General features: G+C 43.0%; 1 protein-coding gene and 1 pseudogene across 3 annotated transcripts; one reads left to right on the top strand and one right to left on the bottom strand.

The window, feature by feature from the left end:
- The first annotated feature begins 4,516 nt into the window (after positions 1-4,516).
- On the top strand, positions 4,517-23,588 carry LOC133508740 (LON peptidase N-terminal domain and RING finger protein 3-like). Of its 3 annotated transcripts, none has more exons than XM_061835108.1 (12): positions 4,517-5,322; positions 8,056-8,174; positions 8,294-8,416; positions 9,586-9,702; positions 9,768-9,981; positions 10,079-10,157; positions 10,237-10,351; positions 11,462-11,583; positions 16,877-17,035; positions 17,123-17,285; positions 17,363-17,512; positions 18,451-23,588. In XM_061835108.1, exons 1-12 carry the CDS (start codon positions 4,626-4,628, stop codon positions 18,631-18,633), a joined length of 2,241 nt encoding a protein of 746 aa, XP_061691092.1. In that variant the 5' UTR covers positions 4,517-4,625; the 3' UTR covers positions 18,634-23,588. The 3 variants fall into 3 exon arrangements, with proteins under 3 accessions (XP_061691092.1, XP_061691093.1, XP_061691091.1); XM_061835109.1 differs by having other exon boundaries at positions 9,586-9,684; positions 10,073-10,157; positions 18,451-23,587; XM_061835107.1 differs by having other exon boundaries at positions 10,073-10,157; positions 18,451-23,587.
- On the bottom strand, positions 8,877-8,995 carry LOC133509281 (5S ribosomal RNA; annotated as a pseudogene).
- Positions 23,589-23,611: the final 23 nt, after the last annotated feature.

Raw genomic sequence — 23,611 nt, 5'->3', positions numbered from 1 at the left:
TCTGTCAGGAGCATGGTCATGCCACTGCCCTGGGCGGTGCTGCCTGCCAGGGGCATGGCCAAACCACTGCCCTGGGTGGTACCGCCTCTGACAGCTGTCCCTCGGCTGCACCGCATTTGATGGTAATTAGACTAGCCATTTAAGCCTCAAATGTGTCATCAGCATTTGCCAGTTTGTTGCGTTGCGTTACTGGATGTTGAATTCGCCGCGATTGTGCGTAACTTTGCAAACCTTGTGTAGAGCATCCATTTGTCACAGCAAGCCTGAGCCACTTTCGTCTAGTTACTTCTTGTTCACGTCTCCAAGTTTGCCTCATGGTCATCGGACCTTGTACATGTCTTTGGATCTTGCCTGTAGCCTAATATTTTTGTGCTTCCACCTGTTTTGGTCCGGTTATTGGTGTACGACCTTGATCTGGCATAAAACCACGCTCAAGATTATGCTTTTGCCTGGGAGTCCTGGATTTGGGTCCAGTCCCTTGTGTCTATGAAAACCACTGGACTTTTTTATAAGATGCACAATGGGGAAAATATCCAGTTAATTTGCATCTGCGCGCTTACATAAAATGAATCATTTGTGCCCTTATTTGTATAAGTAATTTGTGCCCTTATTTGTACAAGTACATCCCTCTGTTACAGTGTGTCAGGTGGTCTGTGGGTGTTGTACGTCCAAACCACCTTATTGTCTATGGTAGGGATTAAGTTCACAGGCTGGACCGACCGACCTATATTATGCACTCTGTTACTTCAGACATTGGCACAGATCATCTTCAGATTACCAAATGGCTTTATTGCGAATTGCCAGGAAGTAATGCTGATTGTCTTGAAGTGATGCTGAAAATGAAGCTGGTTTCTCCAGCAGAATACTTTGGAGGAAAATCGCTTCACCACAACCATGAAAGTATACACTCTAGTTCCAGTTTTTGGTGGGAAGTTAAATTACACCACAATGTTTTTTTTCTATTTATTTTTTTTTTTAATTCCGAAAAATTAATAATCATGACTGACAAACATTTGTGAATGTCACTTAGGGTGGGTATGTGGATATGGATAGCAGTATGAAGGAAGAGGATGATGATGATGATTATGTAGACAGAAAAGTAGTCTATTCATACGATGAGCATGAAAACAACAATGACAAGCAAGGACAGGGAAAAAGTTCCATTGTTAATTGTAATATTAAACAATGTAAAGAAAAGTGGTGAGTATTGCACTAATTATTTGAGTTGTAGGAGAGTCATGCACCCGGTGACACCACTAGATGTCTTAATATTCATGAGTATTACATATATAGACCACATCTACAAACCCAATTCCAATGTAGTTTGGACATTCTGGTAAACATAAATAAAAACTGAACACAATGATTTGCAAATCATGTTCAACCTATATTTAATCAAATACACCACAGAGACATATTTAATGTTCACACTGATTGTTTTTAGCAAATAATCATTAACTTGGAATTTATTTTATTTTTTGGGGGCAGGGTTATGTTTACTACTGTGTCGCATCATCTTTTAACAACATTCAATAAACGTTTGGGAACTGAGGACACCAACTTTTGAAGCTTTTTAAATGGAATTCTTTCCCATTCTTGTTTGTTCTACAGCTTCAGCTGTTCAACAGTCCGGGGTCTCTGTTGTTATATCTTACCCTTCATAATGCACCACACATTTTCAATGGAAGACAGATCTGGACTGCAGCCAGGCCAGTCTAGTCTCCACATTCTTTTTTGGGGGGGGGGGCAAATCTTTTTCATACAAGTGACAAAGCAATCTTGTCTTTCTGTGTGTGTGTATCTCTCTCTCTCTCTCTCTCTCTCTCTCTCTCTCTCTCTCTCTCTCTATATATATATATATATATATATATATATATATATATATATTTTTTTTTTTTTTTTTTACAAAAAAGAAAGAAAAGTCTTTACAAAAAGAGGAAAGGGTACAAGTCTTACAAGTTGTCACCCTTTACTGAAATTCGGACTAAAAGTCCCTTAAAGTGAGCGAGACAGACAAAACTAAACTATTATCTTTCTCCAGCTTCACCAAGTATTACGCACATGGATCCAGTAGAACACATGACCATCATAACAAAAATACATATGAAGGTTGTCAAAGGACAAATGTTACAAACAGCATGACCAGGAGAGCTAGAACCCACAACAGAACAAAGCCTGTGAAAGTAGAAGGTAAAACTAATAAAACCAATGTTTGATATATAGTATATATAAAACACACTTCCAACACACCCCACCTTTTGATTATATCAATCCATAGTTATCATCCATCCATTTACTTTGTCGTTTATCCTCACGAGGGTCGTGGGTAGTGCTGTAGCCTATCCCAGCTGTCAACAGGCAGGAGGTGGGGTACACCCTGAACTGGTTGCCAGCCAATCACAGGGCACTTTGAGACAAACAACAGTCACGATCAATTGCTGCAATTTAGAGCCCCCAATGAATGCATGTTTTGGGGATGTGGGAGGAAACCGGAGTGGCCGGAGGAAACCCGCAGAGGTACGGGGAGAACATGCAAACTCCACACAGGTGGGTCCGGGATTGAACCTGGAACTTCAGAACTGTGAGGCCAACGCTTTATCAGCTGATCCACTGTGCCATCCCATAGTTAATCATATAATGAGTGGCACTGTGACGCAGCTGTGGAATGTCGGCCTCACAGTTCTGAGGACCGGGATTCAAATCCCAACCCCTCCTGTGTGGAGTTTGCATGTTCTCCTTGTGCCTGCCTGGGTTTTCTCTGGGCACTCCGGTTTCCTCCCACATCATTGGAGACACATGCATTCATTGGAGACTTGTGTGTGCAACTGTTGCCTGTCTCCATGTGCCCGGCAATTGGCTGGCAACTAGTTCAGGGTGTACCCCGGCTCCTGCCCGAAGATACCTGGGATAGGCTGCAGCACTCCTGTGACCCTCGTGAGGATAAGCAGCTCAGAAAATGGATGGATGTATGCAAATATAAATATTTTTATTTGCATTCTCTTTATCATTTAAAAAAAATCTTTATTAAGATCATGAAGAACAATTGGAGTTGGAATGGATTAAGGCAATATTAATTTACATTATGTTCAAAGCTCTGTCACAAATTAAACTCATAAGAGAAGGCTGGTGTTGTTCTCATGACTTTTAGTTTGCCCTGTCGAGAGTCGCCACAGGGAGTCACTCTCATGATTTATTTGCCTGTTAGTTTTGTTTTTTGTTTAAACACCAAATACACTTCCTGTTCCAGAACACTGATTTCTTTGAGCATGGGACTGGCCAGGAATTGAGCCTACATTGTCCGTATGAAAGGGAGCAAGGACATACACAGTCCATTGATGAAGTAGAATAAAGGGATTGAAATTGGCTCAGACCTTGAAGAGTAAAACTTGATCATGTAGCCTTTCATCAGTTGCACATGATTAAAATGTAGTAATGTGCCATAATTTTCCTCTCTTTTTAAAATATTAAATGTCAGGTTAGTGCATTTTAATCGTGTGCAACCATCATACATTATCAAATCAAGTAAATCGAAAGGCCTTTATTCTAGTGTGCTGTACCCTCTATTCTGACAAGGACAACGTCTACAAATTGAGTTTTTACAGACTACTGCAAGATTAAACAACTGCACAAAATAAAAATAACCATGCAGTACCCTGAAATCAGGCGGCATGGTGGAACAGCTGTAGAATGTTGCGCTCACAGTTCTGAGGACCGGGGTTCAAATCCCAGCCCCGTTTATTTGGAGTTTGCATGTTCTCACTGTGCCTGTGTGGGTTTTCCCCAAGCACTCAAGTTTCCTCCTGCATCCCCCCAAAAAACCTGCAACATTAATTAGACTCTCTAAATTGCCTGTAAATGAGATTCTGTGACTGTTGTCTGTCTCCATGTGCCCTGGGATTGGCTGTCAGCCAGTTTTGTGCGTAGCCTGCTTCCTGCCTGATGACAGCTGTGATTGGCTCCAGCACTCCCGTGAGCATTGTGAGGATAAGCGGCTAAGAAAAATGGATGGATATTCCGAAATCAAGGATGGACTATTTCTAGAAAGTGAAATAGGTTTCGTCACATCTAATGAAGATTTATTGGCATGTGTTTTCATAAACTTAAAAAGACAAAGTGTTTACCTGAAAAACCGATGCTGTGGTCATTAATAACCTGATATTAACAAGGCTCATTGTGGGTTTACTGAGTTAGTTCAGAGTAAACTTCCAACTGACCTCAATTAGAAGGAAAGTAGGTTTAGGTTAGTTAGCGTTTCTTGGGGGTTATATCACAAAAAAAGTTGTTTGGGATGCAAAGAGCCAAATCATTATAATCAGTATATTAGAAATGTGACTCCAATGGTTTATTGCAGAGCCTTTTTAGATGCCTAACCCGTCCAGTGAGTAGAGAATGCAGGTCAGAAGAGTCACTCCCGTTGTGGAAGTGTTACATGGCAAATTGTTTTGTAACCCAGCTTGCCCAATGAGAACATTTGGGTGGCGTCACATGACACAACTTTTACGTAACGTATTTTTTTCTCCTCAGTCTGTAGAGATGTTCGGTTAGTAGAGTCAGTGGAGAGCAGAGAGTGCGCTCCGTCTTTTAAGTGCTTCCTCAACGAACATGAGCCGGGATGCTCCACGCACATGAGCCGCTCCAACAAGCCGGCCGCCATGGGCACAGAAAGCGAGAGCATGCTGCAGCTCGCCGCAGAAGCCTTCCAGGCGAAAAACTTCGAGCTGGCCGCGGAGATTTACGAGTGCCAGCTGGCGGCTCTGGGCGACGGAGCGAGCCGCCGACAGGAGCTGACGGTGAGGCGGGCGGACGCGCTCGCATACGGGGGCAAATTCGCGGAGGCTTTCGTTGTGTACCGGCAAGCCGCGGAGATGGAGAGACTGAGACCCGCGCACCTGGGGAACCTTGTCGACTATCTGACCTCCATCACCAAGATAGACAAGGCGGGTGACCGGAGAGAGGGCTCGGAGGCCGGAGCGGTCGGATGCCCCGGCCCGGGAGCCACAGGTTGCTGCTGCCAAGAGTTCTCCTGCCGGATATGTCTGAGCTCGCTGTTCGAGCCCGTCACGTTGTCGTGCGGACACTGCTTCTGTAAAAAGTGTCTGGAGAAGGACACGAAAGAGTCTGAGGTCGTGTGTAAGGAGTGCAGGCTCAGCTCCGGAGTGGCCGTTCGCGGCTACAGGGTCAACGTGGTCCTCAGCAGCCTGCTCGCCAAATGCTTCCCGAGGGTGTACCGGGCCGGCCAGCTGAGGCGGGAGGGCAACGGCCTGTACTCCCAAAACAAGGTGCAAGAGGCTCTGGAGAAATACGACAACGCCATCTCCATGTGTGAGTCTTGTGTCTTTTGACAAAGTTTTGCTTACCCAAACTAACTTCGAACATCGCATGATACCATGGTAATTGTAAAGGGTGATTCCCCCCCCCCACCCTCACCCTTAAACTCTAAGTGCTGCTTTGCTGTCTTTTTCCTTGCAATGTTTAAATATCTATCTATTTTTTAAATCATTTCCCATTATTATTTTGATTATTGTTGTTTTTGTTGGGCAAGTACATATCGGGACGATACCGGGATAATTGCAAAGTGCTGGGTACTCGTGAAGGCTGCCAAAACCAGCCACTGGTACTTAAGGCAAAACAAACTCCCAGAAAGCTAGAGTCCTCCTTTCCAGGAATTGGCCAGTTTGAGATGTTAGCAAATCATAATGTGCGTCACAATTATGTCATTTTGCCAGTTGAACTTGTATTTATCAAAAGTACAAGAGGTCCTGTATTTATCTGGAACGGGGAGTACTCAAGAGTGAATAGATATGCTGTTTTTGGTCTGAAAATGTTATCAAACATCCCTATACAATTTTTATTAGGAATAAAGTTCCCACGACAGGAGGGTGTGGGAGTTCATAATAATCTATAGCTGGAGAAAGACACTACAAAATTGGCATTAAAACCATATCTTGGGTAGGGTACACACCCATGTGTGTGTGTGTGTGGTGTGTGTGTGTGTGCGTGTGTGTGTGATGGTTATCCTGTCTCCAAGTGTTGGATAACAAGCTTCATGGTGGCTGGGCCAGTGGGCCAAACATTGCGTAAGCACATCACCGCCCCTCCTGCCTCACTCATTGTGTAATGGGAGAATGACACAAATGTAGGTCAAGGGTATTATTGCAGGTCACCACTAGGAATACTCACTAGGCCAAGTTCGCTTCTATAACGGGCATCCAGACATGTTGATATAACCGCAAGATTAAAGTAAGACATCGCTCTGACTTTTAGCAGTGATGACTGATGTTATTTAACATAGTGTTTCCAAACCTTTCTGATGTCAAGGCACACATTTTTTTTTACATTTGAAAAAAAATGTTCAGGCACACCACCAAACAACAATATGACAAAAAGTGGATGCTCAGGTTAATTATCTATCTTCTGCCATCTTGTGGAAGAGCTTTGAATTGGCTTGCCTCTCACTGTATTGCTGGCACAAATACATGACCAAGATAAATTAGTTTTAGTAAATAAATAATTTTCAGACCAATTAAATCAAATTTGGGTAATTTCCCTGACAAGACCTGATGTTCTCTCCGGTACACTAATGTGCCTTGACACAGTGGTTGGGAGTTACTGCTTCAAGATATGCAGTTGTTGATGTATTTTTTCAGAATTTGGTCATAGTAGTCCTTGGGCCCCTCGAAGAAACCACTAAAACTTGCTGCAAATAGACTACTGCTGCCAGCTATTTGTTAGGGGGTTTTCTGACTCTTTCCCTGGTTTTGCATTACTTTATTGTGCAGATTCAGATATATATAAGTGTAATGTTTCTTGAAGTCAAACTTTTTGGGAAAGCATTTTTACAAATACATAAATACAAAGGGCAACTAGTTCTCACAATGCCAGAAATGATGTGAACCACTGGGTATTTGCAATCAAATGGGACTTTTTCAAAAATACTTAATTGACCATAAAGTGTGCCCATGAGCAGTTGATAAATTGACTTTGGTAAAACCATTAATCAGTGTTCAATTGTGTACAGTGGACAGAATGATAAACAACAAATTATTGGACTTATCCATTATGGTGGCTTCCTCTAATAGATTTTACTGTAAATTTGTAATACATAATACATTGTGTTTTAACCAATCTGTCAAAGTAGTATGTGAATTACAGTTATCAATGTAAGTCAGAACAGAAACTTCACTTGGAATAGCTCAAGCACATCTTAATTTTCCATCCATCCATCCATCCATCCATCCATCCATCCATCCATCCATTTTCTTAGCTGCTTATCCTCACAAAAGTCACGGGTGTGCTGGAGCCTATCCCAGCTGTCAACGGGCAGGAGGCAGGGGACACCCTAAACTGGTTGCCAGCCAATCGCAGGGCATATCTTATTTTAACGTTACATTACAATCACATTATGTGACTGTATCTTTTGGAGTCAGTCATAGCCACACATGATTCCGTATGGTGTTATGAATTGTGATTGAAATTACATGCAAAATTAATTTTGGGCTGAGCCATTTGGCTGGTGTGTGTCAATTTGGGGTTGGCCAGCCCTCAGGAAATTAATGTAAGTCAGTCCAATGTTTTGCTGATATAATTAGAACAAGTTATTGGGAGTGTGTGTGCACTCACATTTACAATATGTGGGTCCCCACACTTTTTTTAGTTTTTATTTTTTGCTGCTGCTGTTTCTGTGTTTTTCATTTATTTAGAATTTAGCCATATCCCACAGATGCTTGCTTAACTGCTTCTTCAAAAACTCTTTAGGCTAAATGTGGCATTTACATAAGTTTTTCATAGTTATGAAACATAGAATATGGGTGACCTTGATAGTGCGGCGTGGTTTTATAAGACAGCCATTTTGTAATCTGGTAGCTAATGCATTTGAAAATAATCATTCTTTCATTTAACTTAAAAAACACAAGTAACTCGATAATAATAATTAATGGCCCAGCTAATGATCTTTGGAATTCCACACATTTGGTCAGACAAGAAAAGAAATTAAATCATTTACTGATGCATATTTATTTCAAATAAATACTTTTTTCCCCTCACCCTGCTCTTCAGCGCCCACAGACCACATACTGTTCAGTAACCGGTCCCAGATCCACTCCAGTCTCAAGCACTATGACAAAGCTCTGAGAGATGCTGAAATGGCCTGCAGACTCATGCCTCTGTGGTCCAAGGTATGACCTAATCCACACCTTTACGGAAGCTCCACACAATGCTAAACTTTGACTTTTTGTTCATCTTTTAAAGAATCAATTCCCAATATATTTCCTAAATTACTTCTCCATGCCACCAGGGTCATGTTCGTAAGGCACAGGCTCTGGTGTCACTTGGCAGGACTGAAGAAGCACTGAGAGAATACCTACTATGTCTTTCCATAGAGCCTGAGTGTCGACTGGCAAGGAATGAAGCTAATAAGGTATTTAGACTTTGCTTTAAACAGTCACTCATTAATTTCATCAAGTAATTGATTGAATTCATTGACATTGTCAGAATGTCAGATCGATCACTGCTCACTAAAACCAGCAGACATTCCAACAGATTCTTCCCTCTTGCTTTTCAATTTCCAGAGGTGAAGTGACTCTCCCTAGTATCTTTTTGTTTTTATGTCCCAAAATTATTATTGTCAAAATGCACATCTATTGTTATACTAGAACGGCTCGAACTACTGGGGACAATTTCCTTGCATGTTTTTGACATAATAATGAAGTTAGCATTTCCAGCTGCAGAAGAGAAGCACTTCTTCTTTTCCTTTCGGCTTGTCCCGTTAGGGGTCGCCACAGCGTGTCATCTCAGATGAACACATATTTGTTTGGTACAGTTTTTTATGCCGGATGCCCTTCCTCATGCAACCCCTCTGCATTCTAGCCAGGGAGAGAAGCTTACAGCTCCTGGAATTCCTAGGCGCTCTCCCATCCAAGTACTAACCAGGGCCAAACCCACTTAGCTTCTGAGATCTGACGAGATCGGGCGTTCTCAGGGTAGCATGGCCGTAACCCCCTACAGAAGAGAAGCACAATAATTTGAAATCGCTCGCAATGACATGGTGCTGTTCTACCCCACCGCAGTCCACAACCTCAATGATAAACACTTTGTCCAATCAAAACTAAGCATCATCTTCTTTTCCTTTCGACTTGTCCTGTTAGGGGTCGCCACAGCATGTCATCTTAGATGAACGCGTATTTGTTTGGCACAGTTTTACGCCGGATGCTCTTACTGACGCAACCCCTCTGCATTTAGCTAAGCATCATGTTTGTTCTAAAGTTTTTCATTGGGCATGCGGATCTACGGGACCCAATGAAGTGAGCGACTTACTCATTGTTGTCAACTTGCCAACATTTTTGCAATACTTAGACATTTTTCTAACCCCACTATTGACTTTAAAAAAAACATCAATGGGCAACAAATGTAGTGAATCTTAGTAGTTAACAAGTGACCTCTGGACACTTTAAGACTCCAGCCGGAACAGGATATGAGAACTCCTGTGTCCCGACTGCAAATGAATGTTTCTTGCACAAAAGACACCACTAAACTAATGTAAAAAGCAAATAATTCAACAATAGTTTGTTGTATTGATTGTTTCCTCAGCTTCTTAGTGACCTCCTAGCTCCTGTGACAGATCAGGTGCCCGATCGGATCTGTGACTTTCCCAGCATCCTTTCCTCCAGAGGACGCATCAAGAATAGTGTCAGTGCTCCTTCGCAAGTAAGAGAAGTGTTTGCAAGTGTGCTTTGACAATAATTGTAATAATTTCCCTGCCCTCCTTTCAGCTCTTTGGCCCTGGCCCCCTGTCTTTGGAGTTGAGCAGAACTTCAACTGCTCCTGTGGTAGGGAGGTTGGATCGCAGTGAGTTCAAAGTTCAGGACGAGAAGAAAATGGACAACTACCTTCTTCATGTGCGGAAGCGAAAGATCACAAAGGACGACTGCGATGAGGAGAATGGAACAAAGGGAAGGGGTGATGCTAACAAAAGACTGAAGACTGGTGAGGACTCAGGAATATACTTCAAATACTAACTAATGTGATAATTCACCACAAATAAAATGAAGTGGTGAACTCGAGTCTTATATTTTAGAGTCAGCAGAAGCGAACGATCTGTTAAGTTCTGCAGTTGGTGACATTTTGGATCCAACAGATCTGGAATGTTCTCTTTGCATGAGGTGAGGGGCACTATACAACTAGAATAACTTGCAATTGTTGACATACTTGCTAAAGTCACTCTTGTACATTTTTACTCAGATTGCTGTATGAGCCGGTGACGACTCCGTGTGGTCACACCTTCTGTCTTCAGTGTCTCAAGAGATGTCTGGACCACAACCCAAAGTGTCCCCTCTGCAAAGAAGAGTTGTCAGAAGTACGTGACCCTCCACAGTTAGCTTCAGTTAAACTCTGGTCCAATCAACTTTGGCTGGCTAATTTTATCGGCTGATATTAGCCCTCTCAAATTGGAATCAAAATCGATCAAATTTTTCCCGTTTTTTTTTTTAACACGTTACTACACAAAACAGAGAACATGACATTCAAACAAACAACACATAAAATGCAGGATAAAACAAAAACGGCCACAATGCACAAAACAAACAATCGGGATTGAAATGCATGCACAAAAAAATGAGCTTCTGTTTCAGTTTAACACCATCTATGTACATCATTTATTTAAAATGAAACTCCATCAAAGATTACCTGTTTCGACATCTGAGAAAGGCATTTCTGGTTTTTATTTTGAAGTCATCACTTTGTGGAAAAACAAATAAAGGAGTAAAAGGAAAGTGATTTAACGTTAAAGGGAATCACACAAATATTGTTTTTACAGTAATGTCACTCATTATGTTCTTTATATAGTGCATACAATTAGGGTCCAAATAGAAAAAAAAAATCCATCTGTTAATTTTTTTCATGTATTTGCACTTTAAAATTCTTCTGTTGTCAATTTAAACGAATACTGAATGCAAAAGTATGGTAAAAAATCCAAATGTTATGCCTGTAATTCATATCTTTTGTTGTCCCTGTTAATGTAAGTGTTAATGATTAAAAAAATTATTTGTCATTCAAATTATGGTAATTAACTGCTTAATCATTTCTGAGAATATATTTTTACCAAATATAGCAATTGGCATTGGTTCCTTGGCCTATAAAAATAAATAATATGGGTGGGACAAATACACTAACTGAGTCTTTCTGGGTTTAGATATGGTAACTGACATCCTAAAGCTATCTGAGAGTGTTTGGAAAAAGATTTTGTAAATAACATTGCAGGTCCACATTCTTGATGTTCCAACACGTGGAGTGGACACTATTTCCGATCAGGACAATGATTGATCTGCTTATAATCAACTATACAGCCACGTTAGTTGAAAGACTGGCAAGATGAATTCATGAGATGACAAATCCTTCCCTCTTTTTGTCGTTCTTTTTTACCGCCGAAAGTAACCCGTTTCATAACAGTATCTCCGTCCCTCCGCAGTACCTAGTCCAAAGGCAATACTGCAAGACTGCATTAATGGAAAACCTCATTGCGAGGTATCTTCCGTCTGAACTCATGGAAAGACAGAAACTCCACGACGAGGAGATGGCTGAGCTTTCCAAGTAAGTTTTAGATCTTCCTCTAAAACACTTGTTATACTACCACACCTTCTCCTGCCAAGTCTTATCTTCTTATGTTGAACTTTGATGTCTTAAACATGGCCATAGCCAGCTAAGAGATCCCTGATGTGTGGAACCTAACCTTTCCCCTCAGGAAGAGATATTTATGACTGGTTGTTCCTCTTTCTTTACCCTGGCCACGCCCCTGGTGTTGGACTGACATAACCTGTGCTGTTGTTTGACCTATGGGCCCACTCTAGCTCATCTGGCAAGATGCACACTGACCTCTTGGATACACATCACGCAACGTGTCAAGTATCACCAGCCAGAGGGCTGAGCAAACAAAACTCTATATATAAAAAGTAACCTTATACCTTGTTATATACAGTAGGTCTTCATTTTTAAACCAGTATTTTATTGCTCAAGGCCAGTTGATTAGTAATTATTATCTGTTAAGCAGAAGAATGACTGAAGAAAGGACATACTGAAGTCACTATGTCATGCTGTTGTTATTCATTTAAAATTTACGATGCTGAAGAAATGTATTTGACTGCCACTCAGTGGAAAATTCATGCTAACTAAGCTGCTAAATTAACAACAGTATTGGTTAAAAACAAATCTTTTTTAATATTTTAAATATTTTTAATGGTAGAATATTACCAGTTACCAGTCATTTGTGAATTTTTAAAGGTATGTATATTTTTTAATGACAACTGTAAAGTGCGTTATTATTTCTCAATTAGATGCCAATTTATAATTGTTTATTTGCATTCCTGATGATACTTTTTCCTCTTCAGTTATGCATATACATAAACAAATTGGCATTTAATTGAGAATTGTTTTAGTATGTAGTAATAATACTGAATTGTGGTGATGTAGCATTAATTTGGTTTTAACCATTTCTGTAGGCTATTCCTTTTTGGGGGCGCTAAATGGCTACCCAGTTCTGTAATTCGAGGACCATCTTGAGTCACCCTTTCCTCATTATCTAAGAACACGAGAAAGGTATCTGATACAGAGACACAATATGCCTACTGTGTTTATTATTAATTCTTATAAGGTGGATCTCCTCTCAGCCTTATCCAGATTTCTGTGGAAGCGAGTGTTTGCTAATTTGGCATGTGACAAGCTCGGCATACCGGCTCAGTGAGGGTTTGTCTTTTGACATGTACCCAGCACATGCAAGAATTTAGTTACAGAAAGTCCATCTAAATTCATGCCTGCTGATACTCATTCTTGCAGCGGTAGTTGGGACGTCGGGCGAAGAGAGCAGGTGAGCGGGCAGGCAGGAGTCGGTACACAGGAGAACGATCAAAGCAGACAGAAGTGTCAAAGGAGTCAGGCTTATGGGGTTGGTCGGAGAACAGGCGAAGGTCGGTACACACTTGTTGTCAATCAGGGATACGGGACTTCTCGAACGGGACATGAAGCTCAGCGAACTGGGCATCACCAGTCGTCATCGGGGTCATATAAAAACACAGAATAATCAGCCCGCATGAGGCGCAGGTGTGCCCCCCGAACCTCAGTCTGGTGGCCATCCAGGCCACCAAACGCAAGGCCTCCGGGTGGACAGGTCAGGAGGACGACCCGGACGCCAAGCACCAGGATCCCCACGGGGTGATTCGGGCGGACGCCCTCTGTGAGGAACAGAACGGCGAAGCAGGAAGCAGGTCGAGTCAGGCAACTGCTCCGGACGAGAACCTCCCACGCCGTGGTTGTGAGACGACCAGGGACTGGTCGCCACCGAGGCTTGGTCAGGAGGCAGCCGTGGATTGGTCATCAATGAGGCCAGGTCATGAAGCGGCTGGGAGCCCTCAGGAGCGAAGAGGATGATGGAGAGAAGGACCAGAGCCATGACCGCCACCATCACAGCCATTCCGAAGTCTCTCCAGCTCCGGGGTGGCTCCACAGAACTCCCCAGCTCCTGTCGCCGTCGAGACAAGGGCGTGGGACGGCCGCGGACCGGTCGCTGCTGGTACTCCTGGACGGCAACGTGAGAAGGCAGCGCCAGTCCCACCTCCTCCTGGACGGCAACGTGAGAAGGCGGCGCCAGTGCCACCTCCTCCTGGACAGGAACGTGAGAAGGCGGCGCCAGTGCCACCTCCTCCTGGACAGGAACGTGAGAAGGCGGCGCCAGTGCCACCTCCTCCTGAACAGGAACGTGAGAAGGTGGTGGCACGATCGCCACCTCCCTGACCGGAACACATGGACGTGCCCATCGCCATCGGAGCCGGAACAGGGGACGACCGCGGACCGGTCGCCAACAGAGCAAGAACGGGGAGCGACCGTGGACCGGTCGCCACTGGTACTCCAGGGCACGGACGAGAAGCGGCTGTGGAGACATCGCCACCTCCTGGACAGCAACGTGAGGCGGCATCGGGTCTGTCACCACTGCCACGTGAGCTTGCAGTGCATTCTTTGAAACACCAACGTGGGCGTGGCGCGGTGGCGGGTCCGTTTCCACGGCGACGTGAACGAGAGTAGGCAGAGAGTCAGTCGAAACTGACACGTGGGCGTGCCTCGGGAGCGGGTCAGTTCCAACTGCAACGTGAGCTCTGCTCGGAACAGCCAAAACTTCGACGTGGGAATGGCGAGGAGGCTGACCCGTTTCCGCAGCTACGTGCGCTTGGCCAGGTGGTGAGTCTGTTCCCACTGCGACGTGCACTTGGCAAGGTGGCGGGTCTGTTCCCACTGCAGCGTGCGCTTGGCGAGGTGGCGGGGCTGTTTTCACAGCGACGTGAACGAGGGTATGCAGAGAGTCAGTCGAAACTGACACGTGGGCGTGTCTCGGGAGCGGGTCAGTTCCCACTGCCACGTGAACCTGCGTCAGCAGTTGCGACGTCAGCGTAGCTCAGCTGGTTCGCCAATCCTTGCCGGACCTGGGCCTTGAGAGCTGCCAATTCGGCGCTCTGCCGCTCTATCTGCGCCCGCATTTCACGGCAGAACGCCTCGTGATTTGGCGGCTCCTCCTCCCTCTGGACTGGAAGCTTCACCACCAGCTGCGGGTCTGCCGGTTTCGAAGTTGCTGGCGAGGAGTGGGAGGACGGTGTCTTAGTTGCCGCGCAGCTGGAGGCACAAGGGAGCGCCCTGCCGGGGCGTCTCCTCTGGCCGCCACGTGGAGGTCCCGGGTAGATGGCCAAGCAGGTTCCCTCATACGGATTGGTGTACTTGGACCTACCGGGCGAAGACGCTCAGGTGCTGGAAACGCGGGGAGGTGAAACAAACTGACTCGCTGGCGGAGCGTAAGACACGGAAGCGGAGGACGTCGAGGAGTCTACCCGGATCGGACAGGCTTGGTCCTCCGGCGGACGCTCTACCTTGCGTTGGTCCCGGCGACGCCGGGTCTTTCCTGCTGGGTCCTGTTTTGGCCAGTTCGTTCTGTCACGACCCATCGGAACGGGAGTAGGACCCAAATGCAGGACTCGGACGATGCAAGGTAGTTCGGGGAGATACGTTTATTATTTCGTGGTCGGGGATCGGGCAGGCAGTCAGGTGCAGCAGCGGTAGTTGGGACGTCGGGCGAAGAGAGCAGGTGAGCGGGCAGGCAGGAGTCGGTACACAGGAGAACGATCAAAGCAGGCAGAAGTGTCAAAGGAGTCAGGCTTATGGGGTTGGTCGGAGAACAGGCGAAGGTCGGTACACACTTGTTGTCAATCAGGGATACGGGACTTCTCGAACGGGACATGAAGCTCAGCGAACTGGGTGTCACCAGTCGTCATCGGGGTCATATAAAAACACAGAATAATCAGCCCGCATGAGGCGCAGGTGTGCGCCTCCCAATCAGCGCAACCGCGCGGACACCAGCACAGCCCGGGCTGGAGCGGCAGGATCATGACAACATCGATGCAAACAGCCGCACTCACAATCACACCTAGGGACAATTTAGAGTGTCCAATGAATGTTGCATGTTTTTGGGATGTGGGAGGAAACCGGAGTGTCCGGAAAACATGCAAACACCACACAGGGGGGTCCGGGATTGAACCCGGGACCTCAGAACTGTGAGGACAATGCTTTCCAGCTGAGCCACCATGCCACTCATTTTTATATGTATTCTTTAAATCATCCTACTGGGCTGCACGGGTTTTGGGAACATACCATACTTGATCCACCAGAGGTTATCACCAGTTCATTCTTTTTTTAATACGTGATATTGCTCTGTTAACCCACAAATTGCTTTTCCACAAAGTGGTCTTCATGCGAGACTCATTGCGCCACATTTAAAGGGATTTGGAGGAGACATTTTGATTGGTGCCGAATATAGTTGTCTGGGTTGATGCCCACAACAGCGCAGGCTGCCCTTTTTTAAATACCCTGTTTTGCACATGTCTGCCAATATAAGATCTAGTCAAACCTGCCTATGTGCAGATTTACACTGCCCATCACGCCAAAGTTACACAAATCATGAAAATAGAGCCCTTAAACTCGCTTTATTGTCATTCAATAAACACAATGGAGCATAGTAAAAGTAGTACAAATATATTGGTTTTATTACACTGTCATGTTAATTTTAGTAGAATTATTGCATTGGTGATAAAATTGTAGTGGGAGAATGATGGTATTGGATGGTGTCTGTTACAGTCCACAGATGAGGTTTTATTACTGTATATGGGTGTTCAACGGTCATATATCCAGTGGGAAGAAACTGCAGATAATCCTGCTAGAGGTCAGCATGGAATACAGTCGATGGTGGGGTAAGTGGGGTCCGAGGAGAGAGTCAGGAAATTCTTCTGCCCAATGTCTCGAATGGAGAGGGGTGGGCCTTCCAGTCGGAGGCCTTGGTAGTCAGGAAGTATAGGTGCTGTTGTGGCTTTTTTGCCAGGAGGGTGGCAGTTAGTTCACTGGTGATCTGCACTCCAAGGAACTTGCTCTCGACATCGACCACCGTGGAAATGGAGTTAAGTTGCTAAAGTTAGATTATGCTTATGTAATTGATATTATTCACTTCTGTAAATGAGAGGGAAAACAAATTACCATTCTACTGTGGACTGGGAAAAGCAAGTTTGATTCTCAAGTAGGCCAGTGTCTTGTGGCTCAGAATTAGATTCTGGCGCTAGTGGGTTCATACATGTATGGAAGTGTACTGTAGGCATATAAAAGTTTCTAGATGAAGTAGCATTCATTTTCCAGGTCACAGTGGAGATATTTAAAACAAGGACTTTTGTTTCTCTTCATCTCTGAGAGCTCATGCAGTTTAAGGCTGTGCAAATCTCTTTTCTTCATGCTGCAGTCTTGACAGGAATGCAAATCTGTCCATGAGACACCCAACACATGTGCTTCTTTGCCTTTCTCTGCCCAGCCTCAACAAGAATGTGCCGATATTTGTGTGCACCATGGCCTTCCCCACTGTGCCCTGTCCTCTGCATATCTTTGAGCCCTGCTACCGACTGATGATTCGCCGATGCATGGAGACGGGAACCAACTGCTTCGGCATGTGTCTCGGGGATGACCTCAAAGGGTGGGTGTGGCAGACCCCGTCTTTTGGGGCTATCTGTTTCGGCAACCAGATAGTGTCATACTGATTTCACCCCCTCCTCCTTACTAGGTTTGCAGACTACGGATGCCTGCTGGAGATTCGGGACGTGACATTCTTCTCTGATGGGCGCTCGGTTGTGGACACCATTGGCAGACGGAGATTTAAAGTTGTCCAACACAGCGAGAGAGATGGATACAACACAGCCGACATTGAGTACCTGGAGGATGTCAAGGTATAAAAGGGAGAGCAATGAAATCTGATAGCTGAGATTTTTGAAGGGCTCAAAATGAATTGATTATTCCCTTGCAGGTGGAGGGCTTGGCAGTGGGCGAGCTGCAGTCTTTACATGACACAGTCTATGAACAGGCGCTGGTCTGGGTAAACTCCCTAAAAACGGAGCAGAAGGAACGTATTGAGGGGCACTTTGGACCCATACCTGAGAAAGACCCTGAACTTCAGGTATGCACAGTAAGACTATTGGCACATAATGCAGTCCAGTGAGCTCACGTCTCAAGACTTTCCAATTGAGTTTTGCAGGACTCATTATCTTTGAGTCCAACTTGATGCTGTAATGACCTACTCTACATGCCTTATTGTGATTCCATTAGTGTACTTGGTAGGATACACCTTGCTCCTCTAGACTTTCACCTGTGAACCACTTTCTTACCTAAGGTACTCAAAGCACCTTAAGACTATCTCATCGTACCGACTGATGACGCAGTATCAGGAGCAACTGGGAGTTCAGTATCCTGCCCAAGGATACTTGGATACTTGGACCAGTTGGTAAGCTGGTCATCACTGACCAAAGTGCTGACTCCAACTGTCGGATGTCGAAGTGTCCTTGGGCAAGGCACCAAGCTCTAAATTGCCTTCAGGTCGGCAAAGAAAATCATTTTTATTATTATAGGGTTCACAATTCCAATATTATTCAAAAGTTGGAAACTTCCTTGGGAAATAATGGAAATTTTTGCAGTAAACCAGTATTCACAAAGTTTAATATTGGTAATTGAAATATATTTTGGAAAAATATGTTTCACCATAATCGTTGCTAATGTAACCATATTTCAAACCTCGTCCTATGAGTGTAAACAAGATTTTGGCGTTTCAGCAGTTGGTCAATTTTTTTTCTTTGTTTCAAGCCAAATTTGAGGTACAAAGCAAGCTTCTGATATGATTCTGCTTTGGTTAAGTGGAGGAACAATCAAGGTATTCTAATGCTGGCGCATGTGGGCAAGGACATATAACCAAAACACATTATACTTTCCATTAAATTTCCCTCTCAATTGGCAGTTCAATCTCATGAATTGCAATGTAGACTTTCCCAAATTCCCACAGTTATTTGAAGCGTACCACCCTTTTGCAGCCCTAACTTTGCATATCTTGCTCCATGCCTCCAGGCCAGTCCAAATGGTCCATCATGGTGTTGGTGGCTACTTGCTGTTCTTCCATTAGAGGGCCGAGCCCAGCTGCCTTTCCTGGCCATCACGTCTCTGAAGGACCGCCTGAGCGGCATCCGCAAAGTTCTGCTCTTCATGGCCCGCAGCAGACATCGGGGACATGCTGTGGGCCAGAGGTTCTAGTCCCACCTGGCCCCCATAATTTCCCCCCAGTCGCCAATGAGCAGTTGATCTGTTGTTTTTATTCTTGTTGAGGCTTCCTTTCGAAGCCGTGGCACGTTCTTTCTTGTAGCACAATCCGCATACACATCAAGAACAAGACAATCCTTTGACCTATCTTCAACTTCCATTCATCTGAGGGCTCTTCATACCATCCGGAAAGCCAGCCTTTCTCTTTTTTTCATCTTTGCAATGTTAAGACAGAGCAGATGTATATTTCATTACCTATAAGGATGATCAATTTGTACCATTTTACATGACGCTAATGCGCACAACCTGGCTCCAGTTGCCACCTGGAAGCACCAAAGTCATCGTATTTTGGCGTTTTCTGCATGGCACTCCTCCACTTTTATAATTCTCTGTGCTTTTAATGTGAGATAATACACAAAAATGGAACAATAATGTGCAATAATTTTTTTCTTCAAAATGAGTTGCCCAACAGCTTTAAAGTAAATACAATCCCCCTCTCCTTCCGATATTCTGTTTGTATGTGTGTAGAGTGTTTAACAAATTTATTATACCACCTGTCTTGTAACAAAGAAGTAGTAGCATCATGAAGTGCTTGTAGGCTTACTCTTTCATTTTCAGTCATAAGCGTTTTTGAATGGCAATGAGCAATTTCAAGTGGAATTCAACATTTTGTAGCCACATTTGAGCCGCCTCACTGGGCCTCAATTATGAAGATTTCTGTTCACGGATTGTGAAGTGAATGTGCTCTCTCCCACAGACAAACTATAGTTTAGCATCAAAATGGAGATTTTTGTTAAAGTCCTTCTCTTTACTCGTGTGTTACTCATTAGAGAAACAATGAAAAAATATTTGGTATCCATCCATTTTCCATACGGCGACTCTTAACGTGGGTCATGGGTGTGCTACAGCCTATCCTGGCTGACTCTGGGCGAAGGGCGGGTTCCATCCTGAGCTGGTCGCCAGCCAATAGCAGGGTGGAATACATTTATTTGTCAAGCAATTCATATTTCTAAGTGTACTTATTCTGTGAGAGACCAAACATACTTTTTGTTGAAATGCACTCACTGCAATCAAGCAAATTACAGTTGAGAAAATATTGCTTTGACATCTCTCAAATGAAACTTCACCACAAAAAAAAACACTTAAATAGCAGCACGTATGATGAAATTTCCCTTTTGCTGCTTTGTAATCTGTGTTGGACTGTATATTTCTAATTGATTTGACTGTTTTTCTTTTTTAATTGTGACATTTTGCTTTTTCTCCATTATTTATTGCAATTATTTATGCAAGCAGTGACATTGTTTACATTTGTTGTAAAGAAGCTCATTTTCTACAGGATTATTTTTGTATTAGACACCTCTGAAGGTCAGCCATAATACAGGCTGTACCAGTGTGGGGGGGGGACAACCCCTCTCAAAAAAAAAAATCCGACATTGCTGCTCAACTCAAAACCATACATTTCAGTTGAACATTGATTTGTAATTATTTGGTTTATTTGGTACTTCCACCCAAAGTAGGGGAAATAACTTCCATAATATTAAATAATTCCATAGGATGAGGTCTTCTCTTCAAAAAAAAAAAAAATCAATTTAAATGTCAGTGTTGTAAATGCATTGTGAAAACCTTTTTTTAAAATAAATAATGCAAATGTGTAAATTGAAATCATATACAGTGAAAAGGGATACATTTTGGATAAAATTGCCATGCCGTGTTGATTTTAGCGAGAGCTTTGTTTTCAAACGTTTTTGTACACGTGTGAATTTGAGTTTCTGTTAAGGTTATGTTTATTTATTAATTTCACAGGGTCTCGTGATGTCATATGCAAGAGTACAGAGATGTCACATTTTATTAATTTACTAATTGTACAGGTATGTCCATTCATCTACATTGGAATAGCTGCTTCTCCAACATATTTGATATTTTTGCACAACAACATTTGAGGCAATGAAATATTTTAGGATCAATGGTGGATAAGAATAGTAGGTTATTACTGTATATCTAAGTTAATGTTTTGATTATTTGCCTCCAAATTCTGAAAATACCGTAATAAATACATTATAATAATTGTTGGGCCAAAGTCAAATGTAATTACACCTGGAGTGTAAAAACATTCTAAAATTTGTCAACGTGTTTCACCCAGTAGGAATTATAAATATCATAGTTGATAATAATTACAGTAAAAATGATGTAACCCACATTTTTATTTGTAAGCTTAAAAGGTGAAGCTTGAGGTGCAACGAATCATCTTCCATTGACAGCAGTTCTAGTGCCTTAAGTTGGACTTCTTCTCATTTTGTAGGAACTGGAATGTGGTATTGTGTGCAGAATTAGAGGGTTCGTTAAATAATGTTAGGATTAATTTTAGACTGATCCCATGCATCTTTAATTTCACTGCATCCCACTCTGAACCCCGAATCAAGTATTTTGTATTGCATTGATGATGATCATCATGGTAAAATGTTCAATGGAAGAATCACTTCAAAAATCCAGAAACAGAGAAATAAAAAAAATAAAAATACCAGCTTCAATCAAGGACTGGTTTTGTTCAATGTTGAGTGTAACTAAACCTAATTCTGCTCTAAAATCACCACTGGTCATTTTTGACAGTGTTTATCAAGGGCTGGAAAAATCCCAGGTGGAGAGTGAGTGACCAAGTAGGTTTAATATTAACTTTTTTTTTTCACATTTTTTCAAATGAATGCTAAAATGAGTTAAGGAGGTTATGTATGTTTTTGTATTCCTTAGTCAAATGCAAGCCCATTTGGAAAGTAGCAATGCTTCCTTTGAGACTTCTGGTTTAAAGAACCTTACTGCACAAAAAAGCAAAGCTGACGAGGGTTATGAAGATGTCAGTTAAATTTTTGCTGCTTCCTTTTGTTTACTGTTAAACGATATAATGCAATTGTCTGACTCTCAAAAGTAAACTTGATGTTTAAAGGTTGTTGTGGCAGTGAAAGTCCCAATAAATGTCACTGTACTGTCAAACTGGAGATGTGATAAGTCTCATTTTGCACACGGGAACAGTAAACAATGCAAATGTAGAGCTTATTGTTATTAATGGTTCACTTGAGAACTTAAAATATGTTAACAGTATGTAAAGCACTTTTGGAGGAATTGATGACAGAGAAAGTCCTTTTTCAAATCTAAGGACTGATAAATAAAGAAAAAAAAATCACTCAGGACATACAGTACACTGTATGTGCCGGTGCCTCCAGTCCAATATTTTGCTAGTAGAATTGGTCTTGATGTTTGAATTGTTTAAGTTACACGGTGGACGACTGGTTAGCACATCTGCTTCACAGTTCTGGGGACCCAGGTTAAATCCAGCCTCACCTGTGTGCCGTTTGGATGTTCCCCACGTGCCAGCGTGGGTTTTCTCCTGGTACTCCAATCCCCCCATCGACCCATATCCACAAAACATGCATGGTAGGTTGATAGAAGACTCTAAATTGCCCTTAAATGTAAATAGTTGTTTGTTTATATGTGCTCTGCGATTGGCTGGCGACCAGTTCAGGGTGCAGCTAATCTCACGCCCAAAGTCAGATGGGATGGGCTCCAGCACACCCGCAACCCTCGTTTGGAAAAGAAATGAATGAATAATTCAGAAACCAACAAGACTACCAAATAATCTTCGACATTGTGTATTGTTGTCTTGTCAGATGGTAGTGGAAAATTCAATGTGGATGTACTGTAATAAGTTGGCCTAAGTGAGTTGAAAGTTACCTCATTGTTTGGAAAAAAAAAAGATGTCTTCCTCTTGCACAATTTTTTTTTTTTTTGTATTCTACAAGGTTGGCTAGGCTTCCTAAATGTTTACTGGTTTCATCATGAGTTTCGATCAATTGTTGATCTCAGGAAAACAGAAAGTTTCGTGTATAATTTAAAATGACATTTTGAAATTGTTATTCATCATAAAATGAGGTTTTAAGGAAGCTATGTATCATCCCCATTTTATTAGGGTGTCTTAATAATGCAAAATATATCAGGCTTTGTTTAGTACCCTATTACCACCAACCCATCCAATTTCTATACAGTTTGTCCTTATTTCGGTCACAGAGGAGCTGGAGCCTGTTCCAACTGATTTTAGGTGACAGGTGGGGTACCCCGTAGACTATAAGTTCCCTAGATTGCAGGACATTTCAAAACAAACAACTGAGACTCAACCTCTCAACTGTGAGGCGGACATGTAATTTACTAATGTTGTAATAACACCATTGTAATAATTCCTAGAAAACAGGAGGCTTGACTGATGTGCGGCATATATTTATACTGTTCATTTTCCAGGGTCACATAATGTGCACAGGCCAATTTTGACCTGGACCAAGAACAAATCATGAACTGTAATCCTTTTCACAATTGCTGACACTAATAAAGGGATAATTCATTAACTAATTAATTGATTAATTAATAATTAATCCTCATTCTGTGTCTCAGAGTAGTGAAAGTGTGTGCTTGCTGGTATTTATTTTTGGAGATAGAGATGTTAATATTAATGCGCATGTTAATTAGGACATTTTTATGATTTCTTTAGTATGCTGCAATCATTTTAATCCTCTTTTAGTCTTTGTGTTTCGCTTGTGATCCTTCAAAGATCCTCAGGTGCATGTTTATGTGGGAACAAATGTGGTGGAAAGATAGTTCTCAGGACTGGTTCAAACTTCCCTGTGAACACCATCTCCACTGCCCCCTAAAAATAAAATAATGATCACCACTTTTTCATGAAACACATGCTGGTAACTTGTTTGGTTTTTGTGTGGGAGGGGGAGAACAGCCTTAGGCCATCATATTTTACAGTGAAGTCCATTTAGGGGATTTTTATTGCTGTTCCAGTGGATCGCCACAGCTTGTCACGACCCATCGGAACGGGAGTAGGACCCAAATGCAAGGCTCGGAAGATGCAAGGTAGTTCGGGGAGAAACGTTTATTATTCCGTGGTCGGGGATCGGGCAGGCAGTCAGGTGCAGCAGCGGTA

This window comes from Syngnathoides biaculeatus, chromosome 11 (assembly GCF_019802595.1).
Source record: "Syngnathoides biaculeatus isolate LvHL_M chromosome 11, ASM1980259v1, whole genome shotgun sequence".
Classification (NCBI taxonomy): domain Eukaryota; kingdom Metazoa; phylum Chordata; class Actinopteri; order Syngnathiformes; family Syngnathidae; genus Syngnathoides; species Syngnathoides biaculeatus.
This window is presented reverse-complemented; position numbering and strand designations above follow the sequence as displayed.